The 26,692-nt window shown below is 47.1% G+C and overlaps 2 protein-coding genes across 4 annotated transcripts; one reads left to right on the top strand and one right to left on the bottom strand.

Annotated features, from left to right (window-relative positions):
* Nucleotides 1-4,781: 4,781 nt before the first annotated feature.
* Nucleotides 4,782-11,192, bottom strand: ATP5PD (ATP synthase peripheral stalk subunit d). 3 transcript variants are annotated; one of them, XM_081219465.1, is made up of 6 exons: nucleotides 11,101-11,192; nucleotides 8,034-8,155; nucleotides 7,654-7,750; nucleotides 5,428-5,499; nucleotides 5,127-5,189; nucleotides 4,782-4,983 (listed from the first exon to the last, which is right to left on the bottom strand). In XM_081219465.1, the coding sequence occupies exons 1-6, from the start codon at nucleotides 11,116-11,118 to the stop codon at nucleotides 4,852-4,854; spliced, it is 504 nt and encodes a 167-aa protein (XP_081075591.1). In that variant the 5' UTR covers nucleotides 11,119-11,192; the 3' UTR covers nucleotides 4,782-4,851. The 3 variants fall into 3 exon arrangements, with proteins under 3 accessions (XP_081075591.1, XP_081075592.1, XP_081075593.1); XM_081219466.1 differs by lacking the exon at nucleotides 11,101-11,192 and adding an exon at nucleotides 10,082-10,158; XM_081219467.1 differs by lacking the exon at nucleotides 11,101-11,192 and adding an exon at nucleotides 10,082-10,149 and having other exon boundaries at nucleotides 8,034-8,164.
* KCTD2 (potassium channel tetramerization domain containing 2) lies at nucleotides 10,281-25,869 on the top strand. Its single transcript, XM_081219464.1, has 6 exons — nucleotides 10,281-10,746; nucleotides 12,362-12,470; nucleotides 14,729-14,820; nucleotides 19,550-19,645; nucleotides 21,745-21,870; nucleotides 23,014-25,869. Exons 1-6 carry the CDS (start codon nucleotides 10,408-10,410, stop codon nucleotides 23,041-23,043), a joined length of 792 nt encoding a protein of 263 aa, XP_081075590.1. The 5' UTR covers nucleotides 10,281-10,407; the 3' UTR covers nucleotides 23,044-25,869.
* The last annotated feature ends 823 nt before the right edge of the window (nucleotides 25,870-26,692 follow it).

The raw sequence follows: 26,692 nt of genomic DNA on the forward strand, positions 1-26,692 counted from the left end.
AATTTAGTATATAAGCTATTAAATGAGTCTTTATTATAGTTTGCTCTAGTCTCACTTGTCTTGCAAATGTCAAAAATAGAAAGGTACGGTTTTTTTTTGTTTTTTTTCGGTACACGGGCCTCTCACTGTTGTGGCCCTTCCCGTTGCGGAGCACAGGCTCAGTGGCCATGGCTCACGGGCCCAGCCTCTCCGCGGCATGTGGGATCTTCGCGGACCGGGGCACGAACCCGTGTCCCCTGCATCGGCAGGCGGACTCTCAACCACTACGCCACCAGGGAAGCCCAGAAAGGTATGTTAAAATCTTTACAAATTATGTTTCTAGAAATTTCTTTTTAACTTTTTTGTTTTATATGGTTTTAATGTTTTTTTTTAGTACATCAAGGTTCCAATCATTATTTTTTTTCATGTGAATGGTTTCCTTTATTATTTAAGAGCTGCGTTTGACCCATATCATGTTTTTGTCTCGAATTCTACTTTGCTAGATAGTAATATTATAAATCTACATTTTTGCCCATGCTTTAAAAATTCTTATAATGAAAAATTTCAAACATACCCAGAAACTGAGAATAGTAAATAAACCAACCTAGATCCATCAGTTATCAAGATTTTGTTGCATTCAAGATTTTGTTGCATTCACTCTATTAATCCCTTTTATCCTTAATTTTCTTAAGTATTTTTTTAAAAAATCATTTATTTATTTATGGCTGCATTGGGTCTTCGTTGCTGCGCGCGGGCTTTGTCTAGTTGCAGTGAGCGAGGAGCTACTTTTTGTTGCGGTGCGCAGGCTTCTCATCGTGGTGGCTTCTCTTGTGGAGCACGGGCTCTAGGCACGCAGGCTTCAGTCCTTGTGGCTCGCGGGCTCTAGAGTGCAGAATCAGTAGTCATGGCGCACAGGCTTAGTTGCTCCGCGGCATGTGGGATCTTCCGGACCAGGGCTTGAACCCATGTACCTTGCATTGGTAGGTGGATTCTTAACCGCTGCACCACCAGGGAAGTCCTTTTCTTAAGTATTTTTATTTTATTTATGGCTGCGTTGGGTCTTCGTTGCTGTGCACGGGTTCTCACTGCGGTGGCTTCTGCTGTTGTGGAGCACGGGCTCTAGGCGCGGCTTCAGTAGCTGTGGCTCGAAGGCTCTAGGGCACAGGCTCAGTAGTCGTGGCGCACGGGCTTAGTTGCTCTGCGGCATGTGGGATCTTCCCAGAAGAGGGCTCGAACCCATGTCTCCTGAATTGGCAGGCGGATTCTTAACCACTGCGCCACCAGGGAAGCCCTTTCTTAAGTATTTTAAAGCAATCCCAGACATCACATCGTTTTATCCCTACATACTTCAATAGTCATCTCTTAATTATCTTTTTACAGTTGATTGGTGCAAATCAGGATCCAAATAAGGTCCAAACACACAGGATTTGGATGCTGGGTCGCTTTTTAACCTAAAGCTGCCCCCCCTTCCCTCCTCTCCTGCCCCATGCCATTGACATGTTGAAAAACGAAAAGTCAGATTTCCCGTAAAATGTCCCACATTTTGGATTTATCTTCTTTGTGGTGTCATTTAACTTGTTCCTCTATCCCAGATATTTCTTCTAAATTGGAAATTACTTTTTTTTTTTTTTTGCGGTACGCAGGCCTCTCACTGTTGTGGCCTCTCCCGCTGTGGAGCACAGGCTCCGGACACGCAGGCCCAGCGGCCATAGCTCATGGGACCAGCCACTCCACGGCATGTGGGATCTTCGCGGACTGGGGCACGAACCCGTGTCCCCTGCATTGGCAGGCAGACTCTCAGCCACTGCGCCACCAGGGAAGCTCTAAGTTGTAAGTTACTTTTAATGCCTGGATTTTTAAATTCAGGTTCAACTTCTTGGCAAAAATACTTTCAAATGGTGCTGTGTATTTAATACAGTATGTCAGAAGGTACATAATATGGGCTGGGCATCAGGGGTGACAGCCTGATCACTGTCAAGTGCTTCATCAAACTTTCATATAATGGTCTCATCCATTAATGATCTTTGCCTGAATAAACTACAGTTGACCCTTAAACAACTTGCAGATTAGGGTTGCTGACCCTCCTCTATCAAATAATCTAAGTTTACACTTGGCCCTACCCACCCACAGATTCAACCAAGCTTGGATTCAACCCACCTTTTATGGTGTAGTTCTGCAGTATGTACTTATTGAAAAAAATCCACATATAAATAGACCCATGCAGTTCAAACTCGTGTTGTTCAAGGGTCAACTGTATTTCATTAGGGATTACAAAATAGTACTTTTTCCAATGTTGCTTTCTTTCCACATAGTTTGTAAAGAACTTTCTATCATTAACTAGGTCTATTAGTTTATCCTGAAATACCATTGTTTAAATTAAAGCAGGATAAATGCGTATTTTTTTTCCTTCAATGCCAGTTTTTAGAGTAAGGAGTTGGAACCCTTGATATAGCCAATGTATCCTTCTTTAACTTTTTCTTTGGCCACGCCTCTGCTTGTGGGATCTTAGTTCCCCCACCAGGGACTGAACCCAGCCCAGCAGTGAAAGCTCCGAGTCCTAACCACTGGACCACCAGGAAATTACCTTTTTTTTTTTAAAGGATGGACAGCTTGTAGTTGGATTTTACCTGACCCAGTTTGAATTACTGTCTTCTAATAGGGGTCTTTACTGATCCATAATCATCCTAAGTATGTTTGGTTCTGTATTTATGCTCCTTACATTTCTGCTGATTTAACTTTTGCTGTATAGGATGTACTTTTCTCTCTTGTGATTTGAAAAGCATAATCCCATTTTACTAGTGATTATTTTTAATGTAAAATCAGTGCATGCTCAATGCAAAACCTTCAAACGATTCAGGATAGAAAACTTAAAAGTGCCCCGATCCTTCCTAAATGCCTTGGACTGAGAGCACGTTGTCAGTTTTTCACTGTTGTTTCTTCCTGTGAGTCTTCCAAAGGCTCTCCCTCAAGTGCTAGGGACCCCTCCCTTTATGTTACAGAACTTTCACAGGACTCATATTGCTTCTTCCCTTGAACACATGTTCTAACCACACTCCAAAAGCAAACTCAATGGCTTTTTCTAAGATTCCCATGTTTTCACTTGTCTGAATCCCTGTATTTTCGGCTGGATGGCTGGGTGCCAGTTCAGTGATTCACAGCCTGGGGGCAGGGAGCGAATGGTACTCGTTTTGTGCATTAAAGTCTTTCTGGCAGTACTGCTGAACATCAGATTATGTTACGACTAAAGCAGCTCTAAGTGGAACATGCCTCGCCCCTCAATTACAGTTTACCTTTGGCCTAGCCCCTGCCCTACAAATTAGGGGTGATGGTGCCCCAGGCTTCCTCTGCTTATGTCCTTTAAGACTACATTATTTTGAGCATTATCAGCAACTGTTTATCTTCTCCAGTAAATTCTGGAATCTCTGGCAGAAGTGTCACAAAATTATTGGCCTGTGCACATTACCCTTCCCCTGGTAGGTTTTTTTTTTTTTTTGGACTTCATTGCTGCACATGGGCTTTCTCTAGTCATGGTGAATGGGGGCTACTCTTTGTTGTGGTGCGCAGGCGGTGGCTTCCCTTGTTGCGGAGCACAGGCTCTAGGTGTGCGGGTTCAGTAGTTATGGCTCACGGGCTCTAGAGCACAGACTCAGTAGTTGTAGCGCACGGGCTTTGTTGCTCCGCGGCATGTGGGATCTTCCCGGACCAGGGCTCAAACCCGTGTCCCCTGCATTGGCAGGCGGATTCCTAACCACTGCGCCACCAGGGAAGCCCCTCGGTAGGTTTTTCCTACAGGATTCAAGCCATATCAAGCCATGTCAAGCCAGATGCCTTTGCTTAGATCACTTTCTTACCAAGAAACTTCCCAGGTTATCTCATTTAATTCTCATTACAATTGTCATGTTTGTAAATGAGAAAAGGAAAGTCCCAAGATGGTAAACGATTAGTCTAGAACCAGCAACTAAATGGCCAAGGCATAAGCAATAGGCATACCAGGTCCTCTGACTTCAAGGGCAATACAACTTTTCCCACCACCTCATCTTACTTTAAACCACCTACATTTCCTGGCATTGCTCAGGAGTCCTGCTAACTACAATCCATACTAGGATTTTTTTTGCGGTATGCGGGCCTCTCACTGTTGTGGCCTCTCCCGTTGCGGAGCACAGGCTCCGGATGCGCAGGCTCAGCGGCCATGGCTCACGGGCCCAGCCGCTCTGCGACATGTGGGATCCTCCCGGGCTGGGGCACAAACCCGCATCCCCTGCATCGGCAGGCAGACTCTCAACCACTGCACCACCAGGGAAGCCCTATACTAGGATCTTTTTAAATGAAACGATGGAATTAAAATAATTTCCTATGTTCATATACAAAGCTCTAACAGGTTTTAACTTTGTGACAAAATTTCTTTTTATACCACATTTAAACTGAAGAGCTGAAGCACAGAAAAGTAGATCCCTGCTGCTACTCGCCCTGCTGTTACACCTGCATGTGACTTACTGATGGACACGGAACAGGAAGCACTCCCTAGGAATCAGTGGTTTGAAAGCAAAGAGAAAGTTCAAGGCAATCAGTAGATAATGATTCCTCTTTACCATATTCCAGTGAAAAACACTGTCATCGACCCTACTGTTATTTGGTACAATTTCAGCAGCCCTGGGGGCTCAGTAATTGGCTCCTACAGGCCCTCACCATTAGGCAACAGCACACACCTATGGGCATACCTTTCCATTTTAACAAAAACTCCGCTCCCAGTGAGGTAACTCCAGAGTTTAACTATCTCACCCGCAAAGGAGCAGACACACACAGCACTATATAATTATTTTTAATGTCCAGAGTTTATAATTCAAGGGCCAGAGCTTTCTCCCAGACTCAAGTTTACAATTGCTCAATTGGCTGGTGAGGCCAGTAGGGATACTTCTTCTTATCTAATTTGGTGTCTGGGAAGACTTCATTCAAGTCCTCAATGGTCATCTGATCAAATGGAATTATGTTCTTCATCTTCTCCAGCTAGAAAGAGACGGGAACTGGGTTAAGATAAATAGGGCTGCAGAGATGCAAAAAAGAATCCAAGGCAGGTTACCCCCACTAGGTGAATAATGTGTGGCCGTGAAAGAGAGGAAATATAGGCAAAGGCCAAGGCTCAGCCTTACCTCTTTCTCGTATTCCTCAATCCTGGTCTTAGAGAGAGACACAAACTCAGCACAAATTTTCACCTTTTAAGAGAAGGGAGAAATTCTGTTTACAGAAATGTTATCGTACAGTATGTACTCCTTTGCTGGTTTCTTTCACTCACAGAATTATTTTGAGGTTCATCCATGTTACTGCGTTTATTAATAGTTCATTCCTTTTTATTGATCCTTTAAAGTCACTCCACCTTAACCTTACTAGGAAGAAACAGAACTGTCAGGAATTAAGAGAATTTTAGAAAAAATAAGAGCCTCAAATACTTACATCATTTTTTTCTTCAGCATCCACCTGGGCAGTATATTTATCCTCCGGCATAGGAACCTTCAGGGCATTAAACTACAAAACAGTGACAGTGAGTTGTCGTTAATATAACCAAGAGCCCCCCCAAAAGGGCTCAAAGCTGCTAATCGTAATAGAGCATAAAAACACATTTTCCATTCGGGGAGGAAACCAGCATGCATCTAGGGCATCGTAGTGGAAAGGGTACTAGACTACCAATGGAAGCTCAAGGTTCTTCTCTGCCCCATCACTAACTAACTGGAGACCTCGGACAATTCTTTATTACAATGAGCTTCAGTTTCTTCACTTGATAAAGATAGTTGGACTTGATGACTTCAAAGAACCCTGCGGTTCTAAAGAAATTCTGATTTTTTTTTAAGAATTCTGCATTTTATTGCACTCAAATAACATTGAACAGAAGACGTTTACATTATTTTTAGAAAATCCATTGATGTTGCCCAGCTCGGCATATATTTGTAAAAGACAAGGCTCATTCATTGAGATATCTGGAATTGGAAAGTATTTGAAGTTGACCACAGCATAATGAATCCTCAATGTCCAGAGGTCTAGAGATGATTATATACAAAAATCCAGCAAAATTTACTTTACACATTTATCAGTTCTATGTCACTCCTAAGTTTCCCTAAAACATATGGCTTTATAAAAAGTAGTGTTCTAGGACTTCCCTGGTGGCACAGTGGTTAAGAATCCGCCTGCCAATGCACGGGACACGGATTCGATCCCTGGTCTGGAAAGATCCCACATGCCGCGGAGCAACTAAGCCCGTGAGCCACAACTACTGAGCCTGCGCTCTAGAGCCCATGGGCCACAACTACTGAGCCCACATGCCACAACTACTGAAGCCTGCATGCCTAGAGCCCTTGCTCCGCAACAAGAGAAGCCACCGCAATGAGAAGCCTGCACACTGCAATGAAGAGTAGTCCCCGCTCGCCGCGACTAGAGGAAGCCTGCGCACAGCAGCAGAGACCCAATGCAGCCAAAAAACAGTAGTGTTCTATAATTCACAATAGAAAGTAAGAGCTTTATTAGATTTTGAGTAGCAACTCTGTATTACCCAGATCACAGGTTTAGAAAATTATTGTTTTTTTACTAATGTATTACTTTGGGTTTCACTACACTATGGTTCAGCATTACTTATTACAGTGTAACAACGCTCTCTAATGATAAATATATAAAATCTCTTCGATTTTCATCTTTTTAAAAAAATTTATTTATTATTATTATTATTTTTGGCATGCAGGATCTTACTTCCCTGACCAGGGATTGAACCTGTGCCCCCTGCAGTGGAAGTACAAAGTCCTAACCACTGGACCGCCAGGGAAGTCCCGATTTCTCTTTTAAAAGAAACCATAGGGCTTCCCTGGTGGCGCAGTGGTTGACCTGCCAATGCAGGGGACGTGGGTTCGTGCCCCAGTCTGGGAAGATCCCACATGCCGCGGAGCGGCTGGGCCTGTGAGCCATGGCCGCTGAGCCTGCGCGTCCGGAGCCTGTGCTCCGCAACGGGAGAGGCCACAACAATGAGAGGCCCGCATACCGCAAAAAAAAATAATAATAATAAATAAATAAAAGAAACCGTAGTGGACTGGCGTAAGTCATGTTTGCATAATGGAGATGGAGGAGATGGTCTCCTTAGAGGACAGCTTAGTGTTGTAGCCCCATCACTTAGCACTGCACATGGCAGAGTGGGCCCTCAATAAGCAACTGTTGAATCAACAAACTACGGATGTTGAAATTTAACATCAGAAGAGGATAGGTGAGCAAGAGATCACAGCTACAAGGGACAGTAAAAAAGACAGCAGAGAAAAGAGGAAAACAGTAAAAGGGTAGAAAAATAATGTTACATTTGTTCTAAAAGGAGACAGGTGGGGAGCTAAGAAGGAACTCAGAGTTGGGCAGAAACGGCCAACTCAAGAACCCTCTGGCTCCCAGGTTAAGGTTCTGCCATACTGTTTCCTTGGATAAGAAACCTGCTGAATGAAGAGACCCTGAAGTCTCTGCACCTATTTACCATTTAAATCTATCATCACAAGACCTCTGGCCACACCCATCTCTCCTGAGCCTCCTTTGGATTCTGGGTGTTAATTCCACCCCTCTTTCCTCCCTGTCATCCTGCATGTGTAGTTGTCCACCGTCCTGCTCCCCAAGCAGGACGTGTTACAAGACCAGATCTTTAGTTGCCTGAAGTCTCACCTTCTTCTCAAAGTCATCCACCAAGCCAGCCTTTGCCACAGTGGCCTTGTAGTAAGCCCAGTCGATAGCAGGTGGCTTCTCAGGCAGAGCGGCCAACCTGATCACGTAGAAAAGCAAAAGTTAAGATTGTTCCATGAGTAACAAAAAATTCACACAGCAATTTCCCTGTTCCTTATTCCTATGGCCTGGGGCTATCATCACACTCTTCCCTTGGAGGGAGGTCAAAGGAATGCAAAAAAATTACTTGTATTTGGAAAATGCATGGATTTCTTTATACTTTCTGCCGGAAGAACATCAAAAATTCATGTGCAATTCCAAAGCACATTTTGTTTCCACATTAAGTGACAGGTTAAGAGGCTCCCTCTCAGCAAGGTACTGACCTGGAGGTGAGGATCTCATTCCAGGATTTCAGGGAGTTAGCAACAGCCTTCTGGTTGCGGGGTATGATCTCCCCAAAAGCTACCCAGTCGATGGCTTTTAGAGCAAGTTTCCGTCCAGCCATCTAGAGATCCTAGAAAATAAAACTGGTCAGATCAAAACAGGGCTCTTGGAGAGAATCGTCTGAAGGGCATCTTAGAAATATTCAGGTATTTCAGAAATAGATCAGCATCATATGAGTGGGTATATCTGTCAACTAAAGGAATTAGGATTACTAAATCAGAAGAGGAGGACAATTTACCTTTTCAAATTCAAGGTGTGCAACCTGGCATATAAATATATTCTCTCCCCCCTAGATGGTCCTCCCTCTATTCCCCAACTCCTAACTTATCAAAGCCCAGTTCTCTAGTGTTTGCACTCCATGTACCTCTGGAAATACTGGTAATGCAATAGTCATGCATTACATAAAATAATTTAAATTTATTTCCACTCAGTTTGCGTTTTATTCAGTGATTCTCCAGTGCACAGAACCTGACACATACCCCCATTTCAACAAGGCTTAGTTAAATAGGGCAGACTCTCGACCAAAATTTCATTACCTGAAAAATGGGGATAATAGCCCTGCTTACCTAAGAAGACTGTTAAAAATATCAGATGTAGGGCTTCCCTGGTGGCGCAGTGGTTGAGAATCTGCCTGCTAATGCAGGGGGACACGGGTTCGAGCCCTGGTCTGGGAAAATCCCACATGCCGCGGAGCAACTAGGCCCGTGAGCCACAACTACTGAGCCTGCGCGTCTGGGGCCTGTGCTCCTCAACAAGAGAGGCCGCGACAGTGAGAGGCCCGCGCACCGCGATGAAGAGTGGCCCCCGCTTGCCACAACTAGAGAAAGCCCTCGCACAGAAACGAAGACCCAACACAGCCAAAAATAAATAAATTAATTAATTTAAATATATATATATATATATATATATATATATATATCAGATGTAATTGTGCACATCAATTTGCCCTACAATCTTATACAAACTTAAGGGGCTCTCTACCCGCTCCCTGTCAGATTAGTAATACACCTGCACCTTCCTATTCATGTCTGACGATCCCCTGCAGTGTTAGCACATACCCTGAGTATACTAGCAATACGCTTAAAAAAGGTATTCAATACATGTGTGAATGTGAGAGAAGATGGAAAGTGATTACAGCCATTTTTTAAAAAAAAAAAAACAGGATAGAATATGGGAAAATAGTCAACTTAAACTAAATGAGATCAATGTCAAACATTAGGAAAAAGACTGAAATGTCAAAGGTCTTTACAAGTTATGGGGTGGATCACAAGGAAGATGGAAGAAATCTTCCCCAGGATCTCAAGACACTCGTCCAACCCCTGCCGCTTCCTTTCACTCTCAGGATAGCTTATGTTTCCTGGAGTGGAGGTGAGGGGCAGGTGACCTTTAAACACACCAGAGAAATAAGCGCCCTTACAGAGACTTTTCCAAGCACAGAAGATAGGCTTCATAAATGGATTGCTGTCTTTTATTTACTGCTGAATCCCCAGCGCCTAGAACAGATCTTGCACACAGGAGGTGCTCAGTGAATATTTGCTGAATCGGTAAATGAACCCTGCACTTGAGAAGCTCTGAAAGCTCCACACGCTCGAATGCTGAAACCTTCAAGAGGAGGGAAGGGCACAGCCCTCCAGCCTGCTGGGTGTCACTCAGCAAGCTAAAACTATCTCCCGGCAACGTTTTCGCAGCCTCCAAACCGGACTACTGAAGTCGGCCAGGCTGGGGTCGGGCTGGACGAGACAAGGTTAATGGAAGCGCCTAAGTCAGAGGCGGTGGGGTCACAGACTGGCCCCTGCGACCTCGCGCTCGGGGGAGGGGAAAGGAAGGGAGCGCGGAGCAGCAGCTACAGCAGGGACACTCTGCCAACGGGGCAACCGCAGGGCCCGGCGTCCTCGGTAGGGGCGCGACAAGGGTCGGGCCGAGGTTTGCAGGCGGCAGAGCAAAGGAACCCGCTGGGGTCGGACCTAAGGACCCAAACCTCACTCACCTTCACCGACCCCGGCGGCCCACAGTCCACAGCACCAAGGAACGGAAGTGGGTCACCCGGAAAGCCTCCCCTCAGCCAGCCCAAAGCCAAGGGGGCGGGCCCTATTTCTCAGGTCAGCCAATAGCGATGGGGGTTGGTTCCGGAAGTCCCGTCCCCGAAGGCGGGCGCCTAGCCTCTACTGCCAGGGTCCCCGGGAGCTGGTTGGGGGCGCTCCCGTCCCTCTCCGCCGGCCCCTCCCCCGCCGATGGGCCGGCCCGGCTCTCCCTGCCAAGAGATGGGCCGGCCCGGCGGCGCGCGGGCAGCGGCGGCGGTGGTGGCAGCCCAAGATGGCGGAGCTGCAACTGGACCCGGCGATGGCGGGGCTGGGAGGGGGTGGCGGGAGTGGGCTGGGCGACGGGGGCGGCCCGGGTCGCGGGCCCCCCAGCCCTCGCCCCGCTGGCCCAACGCCCCGCGGGTACGGCCGCCAGCCCACCGCCGCCGCGCAGCCGCTGGAGCCGGGTCCCGGACCGCCCGAGCGGGCAGGGGGCGGTGGAGCCGCCCGCTGGGTCCGGCTGAACGTGGGCGGCACCTACTTCGTGACCACCAGGCAGACCCTAGGCCGGGAGCCCAAGTCTTTTCTCTGCCGCCTCTGCTGCCAGGAGGACCCGGAGCTGGACTCAGACAAGGTGTGCCCCGCCCTCGGGCGCGCCCCCGGCTTTCAGACCCCCTCTTTCCTCCTAGGCTTGTCCCCCGATTCCTGCAACACGCTTCTCACTGGCGGGCACCTCGGGCCGGGACCCCCTCCTCCTCCTCTTTCCCCGCCAGGCTAACCCCGGGGGCTATTCTCCCCCATCCTCAGGCGCACGCGGGCTTTCTCTCTGACGCCACCCTTCGTTCTCAGCGGCTCCTTCCCCACACTGTGCCCACCTTCACCCACGAGAACCCACTCCACACCCCTTCTCCGTATTCCTCTCTGCACCTCTCATCCCAGCCCCTCAGGTCTGCATGAGTTTTCCCCTGGCTCCTCGTCAGCCCCTCACCGCCTGTGCCAGATGCATCCAGAACTGGGTCAGGGTGAGCTAAGGCATCTTTGTAGCTTTCTCAGACTTCCTCTCGGACCCCTCTGCCAAGTTGGGTGAAAGCCTGGGTCTGATGATGGCTTCGACAGCTGCAGGAAGTGCTTCTCATGATATCATACTTCTTTCCTGTGGTCCTGGTCCCTGAGCTCCTATCTGGTAACTGTCATTGTTTTAGGTCGATATTTGAGATCAGATACGTTCCTTGGAAAGAGGTGGTCATTTGCCAGTGCAAACCTCAGCTGACCCGTTAAGACCAGGGAAAATGAAACCCAGAGAGTGCTGTTGGGCAAGATGCATGGCTGCTAACCAGAGAGTTGAGAGGTGACAGGACGCCTAACCCGTTTTCAGTTTGAGCTGTTGTCTGAGTTGTTTTTTTAACTTTACACGTTCATCTTTTAGTTTCCGACTTAAAAACATTGATCATTGCTTACAGCGCCTTGCATCCCATAGAGCACTTAGCTGTTACCTTGCAACAGAGCTAGGGTTGGGTAAACATTGGTTGATTTCATTTATTCATCTCCTGCCTCTCCTGTAATAAATCTCAGATTGAAGGAAACCTGTCCTGCCCTAACTTTAAAGAGTTTCCAAAACCTTGCTTATTCTAAAGGAATTATTTGATCTACCCCAAATTTTCCTTGTTGCAGTAGAAGCCAGTTTCTTCTTGTTCCCTTTACTGTAAAGATGAGTAGGATTAAAACTGCTCAGAGCCAAGTCCTGGCTGTGCCAAGCTTCCTGTGGGCACAGATCTGGAGTGTGTGAGTTACAGCTGCCAATGCAGACTCCCACTGTTGTTGGCCCTGAGCTCTGGAGCATTGCCAACTGAACAGAGGTTTTCTTAGAATTAGGAATGTGATTCAGGGACAATAGAGAAGTCAGAATGTCCATCTCAAGCAAAAATTTAGATCATGCAACTATGGCATTTTCTTCCTCGGTTTCTTTATAACAAGTATCCCAAAGGAAGAATGTTGGTAATTGCGTCAGAATAAAAATTTTAGAAGTTCAAGTTAATGCCTAGATGATGAATATGACTGTACATCTGTAACACCCTCCCTGAAATGATCTTGAAGCACAAGATACATAAAACTAGGCTTCTTGCCAATAGTTTGTGATAAATATCTAGCAAAACTTGCCCGCTCACTCGTGAATTGTGACAGAGAAGTGGAAACCCTGCCCTGACTTAGCCGGAAAGCTCCACAATGATACCCTTATGTTTGGTTGGCAGGACGAGACAGGGGCATATCTGATTGACAGGGACCCTACCTACTTTGGTCCTATCCTGAACTACCTCCGCCATGGGAAGCTCATCATTACGAAGGAGTTGGCAGAAGAAGGTAAGAACGATGTTTGCGCTGGGTGTTTTCAAAGTTCAGGTCAAATCTTTAAAGCTGTTTCACAGATTTGAAATTATTTTTTCCACAGATTTTATTTTATTTTATGTTTTTCTGGCCACGCCGTGCGGCCTGTGGGATCTTAGTTCCCCAACCAGGGATTGAACCCGTGCCCCCTGAATTGGGAGCGAGAAGTCTTAACCACTGGACCGCCAGGGAAGGTTTTCATCAAGGTTTTGAGGTTTTCATCAAGCTCGTGTGCAGTAGATAGTGTAGGAAAGCTTTACGAAAATAAATAGGGAGCCTCCAATTACCTAGTCTCGTCTGAGAGGGTCTTGAAGGAGCCCCTTTCGGTTCGCTTCAGCCTCCTTCGGGAGAAGGAAGCTACGTAGCTCAGCTTTGGAGATAGCTTTGGAGTTTTTTCTGAACCTGCAGAATTGTCAGGACCCCTTTTTACATTTACTTATTACTAGCAGTGAATGTCCACAGCCTGAAGCAACAAATCTCTGACATTTAGCTATTCATACTTTCAATTTTAGTTTGAACTTGCAGCTGTAAAAAAAATAATAATAAAGGCTTGGCCTCATTTCTTTTAAGACTGGTCTCATGCTTCCTTGTAAATTTTTGCATCTGACCTAATTCATTCTCCAGCCCGTTGTCAGGTGCATCGTTATTTGACTCATCTTTTTGGTTTGTAGAGCATTTGGACTGTAAGTGGGTCTAGACATCTTTCTAAAAGGCTGTCTTGGGGGTGGGATAGGGAGGGTGGGAGGGAGATGCAAGAGGGAGGAGATATGGGGATATATGTATACGTATAGCTGATTCACTTTGTTATACAGCAGAAACTAACACACCATTGTAAAGCAATTATACTCCAATAAAGATGTTAAAAAAAATAAAAATAAAAAAACAAAAGGCTATCTTGGTCTCACTGAGGCATTCAGTTGAAGACTGGGGCCTTTCCCTAGAGCCAGGGCACCCTGACCTGGGAGCTTTAGCTCTGCGTGAGAAAGCTGTAATGGCCGTGCTAATTAATGAAGTGGCTGCAGAACACTGCTGTTAAAACCAGTCAAAAGAGGAATCACTCTCCCCTTTTTTTTAAATGCCCCCTCCCTTTTTTTTTCCTTAACATTTCAAATGCATACAGAGTAATGGGAATAGTGCAGTAAATTCCACCCACCATCCAGCTTCAGCAATTACCAACTCATGGGTACTCTTGTTTCTTGAAAAGAGGAATCTGAAGCATCTTTTCGAATGCCTTAAAAAAATTCATTTTGAAATAATTTCAAATTTAGAGTAAAGGGCAAGAATAGTACAAAGAACTCCGTTTACCCAGATTCACCAATTTTTAACATTTTTTGGTCATATTTGCATTACACTTCATTCTCTCTTTCCTCCTCCCCGCTCTTTTTCCTCTCCCTCTTCTAGTTTTTATTTCAGAACTATTTGAGACTAGGTTACAGACTTCACCCGTTAATGCTGCAGTGTGTATTTCTCAAGAACAGGACATTCTCTCACATAACCACAATACAGTTACCAAATTCAGGAAACTTAATATTGATGAACACCTTAACTATAGCTTATATTCTAATTTTATCAGTTGTTCCGTTAATGGTATTCATAGCAAATTTTTTTCCTGGCGCAGGATCACACATCCCATTTAGTTATCCTGTCTTAGGCCTTTGATTTTGTTTAGCATGGGATTCTTTTTTTTGGATTGAACCCAGGGCCATGGCAGTGATAGCTCCGAGTCCTAACCACTGGACCGCCAGGGAAGTCCTGTGCATGGGATTCTTTCAATGACTGCCTTTTATATTGTTCAAATAATAAGCATCTTGTTAAATTTGGTCCACATAAATTTACACACACACACACACACACACAGACCTTTGGTCATTTTTAGGACAAACTAGGTAGAAATTGCAAGCTCAAGAGTTGTCCAATGGGACTAGTTCCAGGAACTAAGTGACATATGGTAAAGGTGTCCTGCAGCTCACGGGCAGGTGCAGGGAGAGCAGGGGACGGTGCTGGGTTGGAAACTGCAGGGGTGAAATGGAGTAAACAGAGCGCTGTTGACTCACTGCTGTTGGGGAAAAGGTCATGGGTGCACACCAAACAGAAAGAAACATTTCCCAGGCTGCAGGAGATAGACTAGACTTGCATTTGAAAGATGGAGTTCTTAGCAAGCTCATGAACTCCAGCTTCTTCCTGCCATTTTCTGGGGAATTGACACACATCTAACTACAGTTTGGCCCTTCTAGGTGTGCTGGAGGAAGCGGAGTTTTACAACATTGCGTCTCTCGTGCGACTTGTTAAGGAAAGGATACGGGACAACGAGAACAGAACTTCACAGGTAATGGGTTTTGAACTCTTAAGGGGAAGATATCCCAAGTGGCTTTCTTTGTCCATGTGTCTGGGTGTGATTTGAAATGGATGACGTACTGCTTGGCCAGAGCCCTGCCTTTCCCCATAGAGCCGGAGGTCTCTGTGCGGAACACTGTCCGTCCGCCAGACAGACAGCGTGTACTCTGCCAGACTTGTTCAGAACAAGGAAACAGAGGAGAAGAAATCACAAAGAAGATGAAACAGCCCCGAGTCCCCTTAGAAGAGCGGGAGGTTGTGGCTGCTCTCCATCTGGCAGTGGGGGGAGCCACTGCACTTGAGGTTCAGAGCCTGTTCTTTCCGGCGGAGTATCTGTCTCCCTTCATGTCCGCGTGGAGACCAAACAAGGTCTTGCTTCCGCCTGTTGGCTTCTGTATATTAGGACCAGCGTTCAGCCTGTGGCCCTGTCACATCCAGCTTCTGACAGCCTCTTGAAACCAGTCATGGCGTAGACTTTGCAAGTGGCTTGTGAATTATGCTTCTAAGAAAATACTATCAAGCTTCTCTTTTTATTATGAAGACTGGATTTTTTTTTTTTTTTTTTTTTTTTTTTTGCTGTACGCAGGCCTCTCACTGTTGTGGCCCCTCCCGTTGCGGAGCACAGGCTCCAGACGCGCAGGCTCAGCGGCCATGGCTCACGGGCCCAGCCGCTCTGCGGCATGTGGGATCCTCCCGGACCGGGGCACGAACCCATGTCCCCTGCATCGGCAGGCGGACTCTCAACCACTGCGCAACCAGTGAAGCCCTGAAGTCTGGATTTTTATGTTAACTTAGTAGATATGGTAACAAAAATCAAATAGAATTTGCCACATAGTTTGAGAACAGAACGGAAGGCAGTGAGGCACTCTTATTTCATGTCGCATCACCCATCATGTGTCTTAAGTAAGTGGCCACAGTAGCTTCTGTTAGGTCCTGGGGACCCCAACTGATAGGAGAAGGTCCACGCCTTCAAGAAACTTAAAGTCTAGCAAGAAACACAGACACTCTCTTTCATGTATTTAGGCTCTATTTTAAGAGAGTTTAGCTGCAGTAACGGGGCAGAGTTGGACTCTAGCATGACTTGCCTCTTATCCCGTCAGATACCAGTGGTGGTCGCTTTCTTGAGATCTAATCTATTGCAATATAGAATTTTCCTTGAAATAAGAAGGCAGTATGTTCCTTTTCAAAAGTAAAAAATAGTTCCTTGCTCTTTCTGTGTTAGACTTCATATGTCAAAATTTTTCTGGCTCTAAATGGAATTATCTGGATGAATAATGGACACCTATGATAAAAAATGAACTCTTTTATACATTTTATCTCCAGCACTTTGCAAAGGTGGAAAGAAGGGCTTATTCATTTAGTTCTCTTACATCTGCCCGATGGCTGAAAGGATCGCAGGCTCAGCGGCCATGGCTCACGGGCCCAGCCGCTCCGCGGCATGTGGGATCTTCCCGGACCGGGGCACGAACCCATGTCCCCTGCATCGGCAGGTGGACTCCCAACCACTGCGCCACCAGGGAAGCCCTGAAAGGCTCCTTTTTAATGTTCAAAGATGAACTTGTATTTGGTTTGCAGATTACCATATGAAATATTATCTAGTGTCACCAAGCTTTCTGCCATTTCATAGTATATTTACATGGCATCTTTCACTATTATAGATACTTAATAGATCAGACATTCTGAGAGTATTGCCTCATCCTCAGTTTTCCACATTCCAAAAAAACCCCTTTGATTGCTTAATATAAATATTGATGGTACCATAGAGTATGTCATTTGAAACCATTCGAATCATGGCCCGTGAACACCCTCAGTTCTTTGCCATTAGCAAATTCCTTGAGAGCATCGTTAGATTTCTATTTGATGACAGCAGTTAATTAGTTCTCTAGATTCTGAGGCTTGTGGATTTATACCCAGTTGGAAGCCTTTTTATTCTAGGAATGTCAAGACCCTTTTGATGTTAATTGATCTTTCCATCTGTCCTCTTTATTTAGTGGAACTCTGGGCAATGGATTTGATGTTGTTCAATGACGTCCCCTTTTGCATTTGTCCCACGTGGCTCTAAAGCTGAGTGTGGATTTCCGTGGCTGTCCCTTCAAACACGTTATCTCCTTCAACTTGTCTGCGTTGAAAGGAGACACACGTGGCAGACGATAGGGCGAAGCCCGAGATGTGGGGGACCTACTCTGCCCTTTCTCAGTGACCTCACATCTCTTTTAGTGGCTGCCACCATTCTATTACTCTGCTGTCCTTGGTAGTATTTTTTCCTAGGTGATTAATCTTGGTGCATTTGAGAGCACCAGTGGTTGACTTTGGAAGAGAAGAATAAAAAGGAGGCAGTACAGATATCTTAAGTGCCTGGGGCTTTGACAGCTGTGGCCACTATCAGGTCTTTTGGATGCTCTACATCTTATAATATAAAACATCTGGTTGTTTCCGAAATGCATGGCTAGAGTAATTGAAATTGTCAGAAGATTTGTCCTATATTTTACATGGAAGAAAATTTTTTTTACCTTAGCACCTTGTTTAATGGTAGCTGTACCTCATTTAGAAGGACAAAGTATACAAGAAAGATTATAATGTTGTCAGGCCGATCTGGGCTCAAGTCCCAGCTCTACCACCAATCCACTTAATCGCTGTACAGCTTGGGCAAGATACTGTGCTCCGAACACCAGTGTCCCATGTGTAGAAGGAAGCCAACACCTGCCTTCCAGGACTGCAGTGAAGACTAGAAGAGAAGGGTGTAACACTTGGGGCTTGTAGCACTCGGTGATCAGTAGCTGCTTTTATTTATCCAGTATTCCCCAAGTGGTTCTAAAACGAATTTTCTAGGTAGCTGAAGCCAGCTTGTCCTTTTGAAAAAGTGTTAAGTTTTCATCATTCTTAAGGAAACAGTCCGTATTTCCTTAAAATCCAATTGAACATAACTGACTCCTTTCTCCATGACCAGGAGTCATCGTTATGAACCTGGGTTGCTGTTTGTGCCTTATGCCCTCTGGGATGGGCAGTGAGTGTGCAGCTTTGCACCCAACACTGTATGGTCCCATATTGCTAAATACCGAGTCCTCCTGTGTGCCTGTAATTGTCCTTCTGGGAACTGGAACTTCCATCTGGCAAGCTTGCCTCCCTGCAGCCACCCTGGCTGTCTCATGACTGGTGTCTCGTCCCCCATGGGCCAGATCATAAGTGTCAGTGAAGTGTAGGGGCCTTAGTGCTACGGCTCTGGGGCATCCATTTCAGTTGCTCTGCCTTTTGGCTTTAGGTTCTAATTTATGTTCTAGAGAGTTGAGTCTTGCCAGCAAATGGCCTTTCTCTGAATCTTTGACACCAACTGGGTGACCAACAGTTCAATCCTGCCCTTACCCTGACCACCCAGAGTCAGCGTCAGACTCCACGGGTCTCAGGTGCCAGTCGTAAGTCTGGGTCCCCAGCCGCCTGCACTCTGTCTGGCTTGGCGACACATTCGGGGGCTCCCACAATGCCCCCTTCACGTTCAGTAATTTACTAGACTAACTCGTGGAAATCAGGAAATGCTCTACTTACTATAGTTTATTATGAAGGATGCAAATGAACAGCCAGATGAAGAGATTCATGGGGTGAAGTCCTAAAGGGTCCTGAGCACAGGAGCCTCTGTCCCCGTGTAATCAGCACGCGCCACCCCCCAACTGTGCAACACACGGATGTGTCTGCCGACCTGGAAGCTCCCTGAACCCCGTCGCTTAGGAGTTTTTCAGGACGTTCCATTTGGTAGGGAAGTTTAATTATATCACTGGCCTTTGGTAATTGAACTCAATCTGTAGTCCCTCCCCCTTCCCCCAGGGTCACAGGATGGGGCTGAAAGTTCTAATCCTCTAACTCCCTCAGTCTTTCCCATGACCAGCTCATTAGCATACAAAAGACACTCCCCTCCATTTATTTGTTTGTTTGTTTGTTTGTTTTGGTTGCAGCATGAGGGATCTTTTAGTTGCAGCATGCGGACTCCTAGTTGTGGCATGCATGTGGGATGTAGTTCCCTGACCAGAGATCGAACCCGGGCCCCTACATTGGGAGCGAGGAGTCTTACCCACTGGACCACGAGGGAAGTCCCCAAAAGACACTTCTGTCACTCAGGAGTTTCCAAAGGTTTTAAGAGGTCTGTGCAAGGAACCAGGAACAAAGACCAGATATTTTTTTATTATATGCATATCTATAACAGGAATGTTACCATGTAACACTGAAACACTTCCAGGTAGCTTCAGCAGAGGCTAGAATAGCTTGAACATCTGTGCATTATGGGGTCCCTATTTAATGTATTATTCCCATATATAAGGTATCATTCTGAATAAACCAAGATATGGTCTGCATTTTCAGCATGTATGTCAGCTATAGTGACCGAAGAAGAAAATGTGGCTTTCTTGTCCAGAGCAGTTTCACTCTTATTTTCTACTTTGGGAAATAGATGAAGTCTTCAGTTTACCAGCATGGTCACTCACATAATTCATCCCTCCAGAGTTCAGGATTCTTTTATTTTATTCATGTTCTTGGACCCCTTATTTTCTTTCTTGGGTAAGTTTTTATTGAAAAACTACAGTGCTGCTTGCAAAGGGAATAGTGGGTGGCCACCAAGAAAAAAATTCCAAGCAAACTCCTTTCCAGTCTTTATTTTTTGGAGGGTCTCACCAAGGCAGCTGCAAACTGCTGTGCCCTTGAAACCGGTCCTCAGAGTCTGTGTGTGGTTGTCACAGGGCCCCGTGAAGCATGTGTACAGAGTCCTGCAGTGCCAAGAAGAGGAGCTCACGCAGATGGTGTCCACTATGTCTGACGGCTGGAAATTCGAACAGGTAATGTTTCTTTCGTGGGAGCAGCCCTGTGTCTCAGCCTCGGAGCCAGTCGCCGTCTGTAGCCAGTTAATCACCCTGGGAGTCGGGTGGGGGCCCGGTGTGGTCCTGTTCCAAAATGGAGAAAGAGCCACTCCGGGTGGATTCTTTGCGCGGTAGACGTGATGAGTTGGGGAGAACTGAGGGTAGTCTTGTGTCTCCCAGCTTCGTATCCAGAGTTTCTGCGTGGTTCTGCCCAGAGAGAGCCAGCCAGCTTGTTTAGGCTTGAAAGTGCTTCTCTGGGCTTTTTTCCCTCAGAGGGATTCCTTTCAAAAGTGCTGTGTTTATAAAGCAGAAACTAACACACCATTGTAAAGCAATTATACTCCAATAAAGATATATTTTTTTAAAAAGTGCTTTGTTGACACATTCTAGATTAAGTAGCTAAAGAAGACTAGGGTTTAGCAACAACCCTCCCTTTGCTTATCCCAGGGTCAGATCTTCATCATTCCGAGTATGTGCGCCATCCCCCGTGCTCGGCGTAGTGAACAGCTGTGATGTGAAGGGATCAGACATCAAGGAGGGTGGCGAGGTCCTTTCCATTCACTCTATGGGTTTCTCTTCTTTAGCTTTGTGCTTGTGACCGAGGCATCAAAACAGTGTCTGAGAGCCAGAATTTTACTGCTTTCTTCCATTAGATGGCAGAATTGTTCATCTGTTGTCTTCAAAACACAGGGAGGCTGAGCATGAATAGAATGACTGTGTTATAAATTCAATGAATCATGCCTGTTTTTAGGTAGAGTTTAAGAGGTCGGCTGAACTGTCACCATAAGCTTACCTTCTTAAATAAGAGTTACTCTATGTGTTAACAGTATTATGTTATAGATCAAACACACAGGTGTCTCTGTCTTCAGAACCAATACTGGATGATTCCTCACACTTAGCTCCACTGCAGAATCAGTGCTACCTGTATGTGTCAGCCTAGTTCTTGTTCAGGTGTTCTTGTTCAAAATGTCACCATACTTCCACTCCAGAAGTATTTTTTCCCTGGTATAAAGTTTCAAAGACAAAGGATATTATAACAACTTTTTTTTTTTAATAAAAATTTATTTATTTATTTTTGGCTGCATTGGATCTTCATTGCTGCACTCGGGCTTTCTTTAGTTTTGGCAAGCCGGGGCTACTCTTTGTTGTGGCTCGCAGGCTCTAGAGCTCAGGCTCAGTAGTTGTGGCGCACGGGCTTAGTTGCTCCGCAACACGTGGGATCTTCCTGGACCAGGGATTGAACCTGTGTCCCCTGCCTTGGAAGGTGGATCCTTAACCACTGTGCCACCAGGGAAGTCCCTATAACAATTTTTTTTAAACTGTTCTTTGTGAAACTAATGAATAATTTATCCTGTTTTTCTTATCTTATTGATGTGCTTTGGGAGGACCAAGTCTGCTCCCTTTGACTCCATTACACGGAGGAGGAAGTTAAGGCCCAGGAAAGCTGAGGTGTCCGTAGCCCAGTCATACAGCAAGTCAGTCATGGTCTTCCGACTTGAGGCCTTGCGGACTTGCCAGGATGACCACACCCTCGGGCTCAGCTTCTCCCTCTCTGCATCTGTATTTCCTCTTTAGACTAGAGCCTGAGTTCAATTCACCAAAAAGGTTAGAAGTCCCAGCAGCATTTGGCTTAGAGTAGCTGTTCAGTGACTCTCGTGTGGTGCTTTCCAGAGCCTCCCGAGCACCAGTCTCCTGTCTAGGACTTCTGCTTAAAGATGAGCCAGCTCTGTGTAGGTGTTTTGGCTGAAGCAAGTGTCCGTTTTCATTCACAGAAGCATTCTATTTCCCCTCAATGTTTGCTAGAAGGAATAATGTGACCGTATCAATCCTGGCTGCTGCCTTTGGCACTGTTTCAAGTGCTTGGGTGAGGGGACAGTGGCAGAACTCACACTTTTCTCTGGGGAAGCCTGGTGAACACCTGAGATCCAGTTATCCCCTGGGGCCTTGATAGATCCAGAGAATTCTTCATCCTTTGAGAAGCAAAACAAAAGTTCAATGAGGAGGAAGGTTTGATTTGTGTGGCACTTAAATATTTTAAGATCACTATTTGTATGTTCACCATATTCTTGTTTTATCAGCTAATCAGCATCGGATCTTCCTATAACTATGGAAATGAGGATCAGGCAGAATTCCTCTGTGTTGTCTCCAGAGAATTAAATAATTCTACCAATGGCATTGTCATTGAGCCAAGCGAGAAGGCAAAGGTAAGTCGCTTCACCGGACTTTCGTCTCTGACTCTTTGCTCCCAGCTTCTGCGCAGGCCTTGCCTGAACTGTTGCTCACAGGTTCTTCCCTTTCCTTCTCAAGCCAGTTTTGCATTTCCCCTTCATTTTGGCCTTTTGACTGTTGTAATTTTTTTTTTCTTGGCTGTGTTGGGTCTTTGTTGCTGCACGCAGGCTTTCTCTAGTCGCGGCGAGCGGGGGCTACTCTTTGTTGCAGTGTGCGGGCTTCTCATTGTCGTGGCTTCTCTTGTTGCAGAGCACGGGCTCTAGGCGCACGGGCTTCAGTAGTTGTGGCACACGGGCTTCAGTAGTTGTGGCTTGCGGGCCCTACAGCGCAGGCTTAGTAGTTGTAGCGCACGGGCTTAGTTGCTCCGTGGCATGTGGGATCTTCCCAGACTAGGGAACGAACCTGTGTCCCCTGCATTGGCAGGCGGATTCTTATCCACTGTGCCACCAGGGGAGCCCCTGACTGTTGTAAATTAAATCAGGAATTTTGGAGCAGTGACAGAGGCTTTTAGTTAGGACACGTGAACCAAAATAGGGTAGTCTTTTCCCAGCCTCTGTCAAATCAATGAAAAAGCTTATGGCCATTAATTACTATAAGGTGAGAATTCTGAAACTCAAAATTGGAAAGTATTTTACCTTTATATTTTGAAACTGTTCTCTGTCTCTCTCTCTTTCTCTGCCATCTCAAGAGAAAAGGTGTTTGGTTACCTTTGTGATTCCCCCCGCCCCCTGACGCCCTGAAGTTACTGGAAAATGGTTGCACACTGTTATCTTTTTTCCTCCCCTGTGCCCCCTCGTACACAGACACACATACATGCTTCTAAATCATCAATATGTGGTGAGCCCGGACCGTGTCCTTTCTCACAGGGGAAGTGGTCCAACAGCACATAAACTTAGGCCTGGCTGTGTTCAGCAAAAGTCTTTTACAACTGCAGTGCTTCAGGGGCGGTTGCCTGGCTTCCTGGGGTAACGGATTGTCGTGCTGCTCCACGGGGTCCAGTGGAAAGCGGCTCCGGGTCTCTTTCTCTTCCCTTGGCGGTCTGGTAAGCATCCACCGCCCAAAAGCAGTCTGCATCCAGCCTCCAAGCCTCAGCCCTCTCCCCCACCTTCCCCTTCCAGATTCTTCAGGAGAGAGGATCTCGGATGTAAAGTCCGGAGTCCTAACCGACGAGAGAGCAACCCAGCAGAGCACCTCTGTGAAGTTAAATCTTGCTCCTGTACAGTAACCGAGCTACTGCAAAGCAAAGCTGAGCCTGGCCCCCGGTGGAGAAGTGTTCTGGTCAAAACCAAAGGAACCCCAGCCCCACCCACAGGAACCGGAAGACAGAGGCCGCTTCCGGCTGCAGAATACCTTTTCAGTACCTGCTTCTGTTTTCTTAGCCAGTGTTATAACAAATCTTTACAAGAGCAGCTGGGCCAGGTTCCCAGCTGGAGCTGATCTAGGGCTAGGGGGAGGGGAAGAGGAAGGCCTAGGTCTTTGCACATATGCTGTGCTTCAAGGAAGCTGGAGCAAACGAAGAGGTTTTTCCCTGTGCTGTGCCATGTTTCCACCTGAGTGGGCCACGTTGGACGTTGGCAGCCGCTTTGTAACACCATCTTTCCCCGCCCATGCACCCCAAAATAATGCAGCAGATGCAAAGGGTTCTAGCTTCAGGTTGTTGAACGAAGGTTTGGTTAGAGTTGCCAGAGTACCCCACGTTCCTATGAACAAAGCCTCTTGGAGGAGGGGGAGGATAGGGTGTCCTTGGTTGTGGTTGGAGACTGGGGCTCACAGCTCTGGATTCGGGGCACCCTGCTGCTACCATGTTCAGCTTTGCGTCGTTTGTCTCCAGCAGCCTGGACCCCCCAGATAGCTTGCTTTCTCCCCAAGAAGAGGTTTGAGGCAGGCGGCATTCTGCGCCAAATGAGACGGACAGACAGGCGCTTTAGGTAGTTGATGTAACTGCTTCTGCAGCCTTTTCTTGCCCTCCATTGGCCCATCTTCCTTCCCTGACTTTTTAAACTGGGGCTGAGGGTAAAGGGACTTTGGACCCTCGATGGCTTGGGGTGGGGATGGCTGTTTTCTTTGAAAGTTGCCAAATGTGTTATGTTGTAGTATCCAAAAGTGGTATCATTTTTGTGATTGTCTCTTGGAAATGCCTTGACCAAAAGTGCGATATTTGTGTCTCTTCTTGGTTTCTGACCTGGGCGGCATCAGTGAGGCCCCCCCCACCACCATCCTCCATAGTGTGTGTGGGTTTGCTGGGCAGTCTGAGGACTCCCCGATCTCTGACCTAGCCCTCACCACCACTTCTTTCTGTGGAGTGCCAAGGCGTCGAGGATCAAACGCTGTTGGACCCAGAGGAGGAAAGCCCTCCTTTGGGCTGTGCCCTCAGAGCTCGTAACTGGACTCTCTAAGCTTTTGAGTCTCGATGAGCAGTCATGGAACGCAAAGGGGCCAGAGAATCCTGACTTTTCCCCGGGTGACTTTCTTAGGGTGGCAGATGGTCTGGAGGAGGGGGAGGTGCCCGTGGGGAATGCTCCATCCATAAAAGCTCCCTCAAGCCCATGGCTCCTGGGCACCTTCAAAGCTGAGGTTCTCTCTGCTCCACAGCTCAGATGCTTACTGCGTGGGTCTGGGGTCATGGTGTTTTGGAAATGACTATCGACTATGCCAAATGTCTTCTGAGCCTGTGACCTGCCCCCGCCCAGGTGGCCTAACTCTTCTCCAGGATTCGCGCGTTGCCCTCATGTGTCTGTGTAGAGTAGGGTAGAAGCGTGCATCCAGGGCGTCTGCTGACACGCCAGGTCTGCGCACCAACGTGAACGTGCACGTCGGCACCTCGGAAGTCTGGCCCGAGCCCAGGATTTTTACAGTTGTAAAATGTTAGAGGAACTTCTACCTACAATAAAAGCAGCCACCCCTTCAGAAAGGTGACAGATGTCCATCTTGTCATCTTTCAGGGAAAAAAAGAAAAGATTTTGACTGAGTCAAGGAAAAGCTGCTCTAAGTAGGACAGAACTAAGGGCGAGGTGCTCTTTGGCCGATTTGAATAAGAACCGTCAGACTGAAAGGAGGGAAAGCTGCTGCATCTGGGGCCTCGTGCCCAATCAGATTTGCTTTCTGGGGCTCACCTGACGATCACCTCTGGTCCCAAGCCAGCAAGAAGGAGCGAGGAGGCGTGGGCCAGCCCCTCAGGATGCCTTGTTTCTTTCATCATGCTTCTCAGAGGTCCACCGTGGAGCCTGCGAAAAGACTGCTGAGCCCCTTGCTATGTGATCTGAGGGACTAGAGAGCTGCCTTTCACCAGGTTTCCCTCCTCCCGGCAACCCCATGACAATTTCAGCTGTTCCAATGCTCCAGGAATCTGAGAGTGATTCGTTTCTTAAGGTTTCTGGAAAAGTATTTTACCCAAGCCCTTTATGAACCTAGTTGGTGTTTTTTTTCTTGAAAGCCTTCTCCCTCCGGGGGAGTAACTTCAGGCAGAGGTCTGGCCATGGGCTGGGGGGTATCACATGACCAGTGACCCACGCTCTCCAGCTGCCCAGGGCTGCCACGTGGGGAGTGTCTCCCTGCTTCCTTCCCTGCCCAGGTCCGAGGCCATGGGTGATGCAGGCCAGACCCAGGGAGCAGCCTGGCGTCTCCTGAGTGACCACCCCGAAGCCCGCTTCCATCTTCTCCTCAGAACCTGCTCTTTCTTGGCAGTGAAGCAGGGCCCAGCCTCCTCTAGAGTAACTTAGTTTCTGCACAATTTTAACTGATCTCAGGGGTGTCCGTGAGGTGCAGAGGAGGAAGGGACAGAGATGCTGAGGGAGGAGGGCTGAGGAGTCACCCACACCCGCCAGCATGGCCTTTGAGCCAGGCCTTAGGGACCATGCCTGTCACTTGTGGGTGCCCTTTGTTACCATTTGTGTGTTTGGATAAAGTCTGAAATGCTGTAACCCTTTTTTTTTCTCTGGTCAATAAAGACATGAAACAGACTTCTGAATCTTGAACCTTTGGTGTATGTTTTCCGATACTGCAAGCTCCCGGGTTCCCGGTGTCACTCACCATTGATGATTCTCAGGCTGTCCTCAGGAGATGAATTTCACTGCACCTTTTTCTAGCAGGGCTTCGTATAAAGCCCTGATTTCTCCTGCTGCTAAAACTGCCTGAGGGGGTGTTGGGCCTTCTTCCTCCTGGCTTTCATTTTACTGCATCTGAAAGGACCCGGAGAGTGCCCAGAAACAGAAGGTGGGGACAGATGGGCTTCCCACCAGAGAGCCAGAAAGAGACAGGGGGCGGGTACGAGGTGGTTTTTAAGGGAAAAAACGTCTTCCTGGAAGAGAATAAGGGACGGGATGCCCATTTTCTCTGCAAGGAAGAGGAGGAGTAAGAAACGTGAGGTGAGAATCAAGTCACCAGCACGTTAAGTATTGATCCCTAAGGCGTCAGGTGGGGTGTGGGATCCTCAAAAGGCGTTAGGTCGTCCCTCCTGTGGGGCGCTTACAGTTGGGGAGGTGGTGTGTACACAGAAAGGTAGTGAGCAAGGTGTGTGGCTGTAACAGCTCCGACGGGAGACCACAGCCGTCGTTAACAGGTGGTGGAGAAAGGAGAGGGCCCAGGGGACTCAGGTGTCACAGCTGTAGTGGTCGCAGGACACAGTTGTCGCTCCCAGGACTGGGGAGCAAAGGGAAGAGGCTGGCATTAAACGGTCGAGGCTTGGAGGAGGGGCCCTGTAGAGGGATGCTGCCATTTCAGGGCTCAGTGAGGCTGGTGCTGGGAGTGTGGAAAACTGCAAATGAACCACACTGCTGGGACCAGCTGTTCCTGCCAGAG

This window comes from Mesoplodon bidens, assembly GCF_964165515.1.
Source record: "Mesoplodon bidens genome assembly, chromosome: 19".
Taxonomy (NCBI): domain Eukaryota; kingdom Metazoa; phylum Chordata; class Mammalia; order Artiodactyla; family Ziphiidae; genus Mesoplodon; species Mesoplodon bidens.

Bases quoted from the DNA above. Each gene is read 5' to 3' on its own strand.
- KCTD2 (XM_081219464.1), top strand. From the start codon at position 10,408: ATGGCGGAGCTGCAACTGGACCCGGCGATGGCGGGGCTGGGAGGGGGT. The intron at 12,471-14,728 runs GTAAGAACGATG...TGGCCCTTCTAG, and splicing joins GAAGGAGTTGGCAGAAGAAG to GTGTGCTGGAGGAAGCGGAG. The intron at 14,821-19,549 runs GTAATGGGTTTT...TGGTTGTCACAG, and splicing joins ACGAGAACAGAACTTCACAG to GGCCCCGTGAAGCATGTGTA.
- ATP5PD (XM_081219465.1), bottom strand. The intron at 7,751-8,033 runs GTCAGTACCTTG...CTACGTGATCAG, and splicing joins AATGAGATCCTCACCTCCAG to GTTGGCCGCTCTGCCTGAGA. The intron at 5,190-5,427 runs GTAAGTATTTGA...TTCTCTTAAAAG, and splicing joins ATGCTGAAGAAAAAAATGAT to GTGAAAATTTGTGCTGAGTT.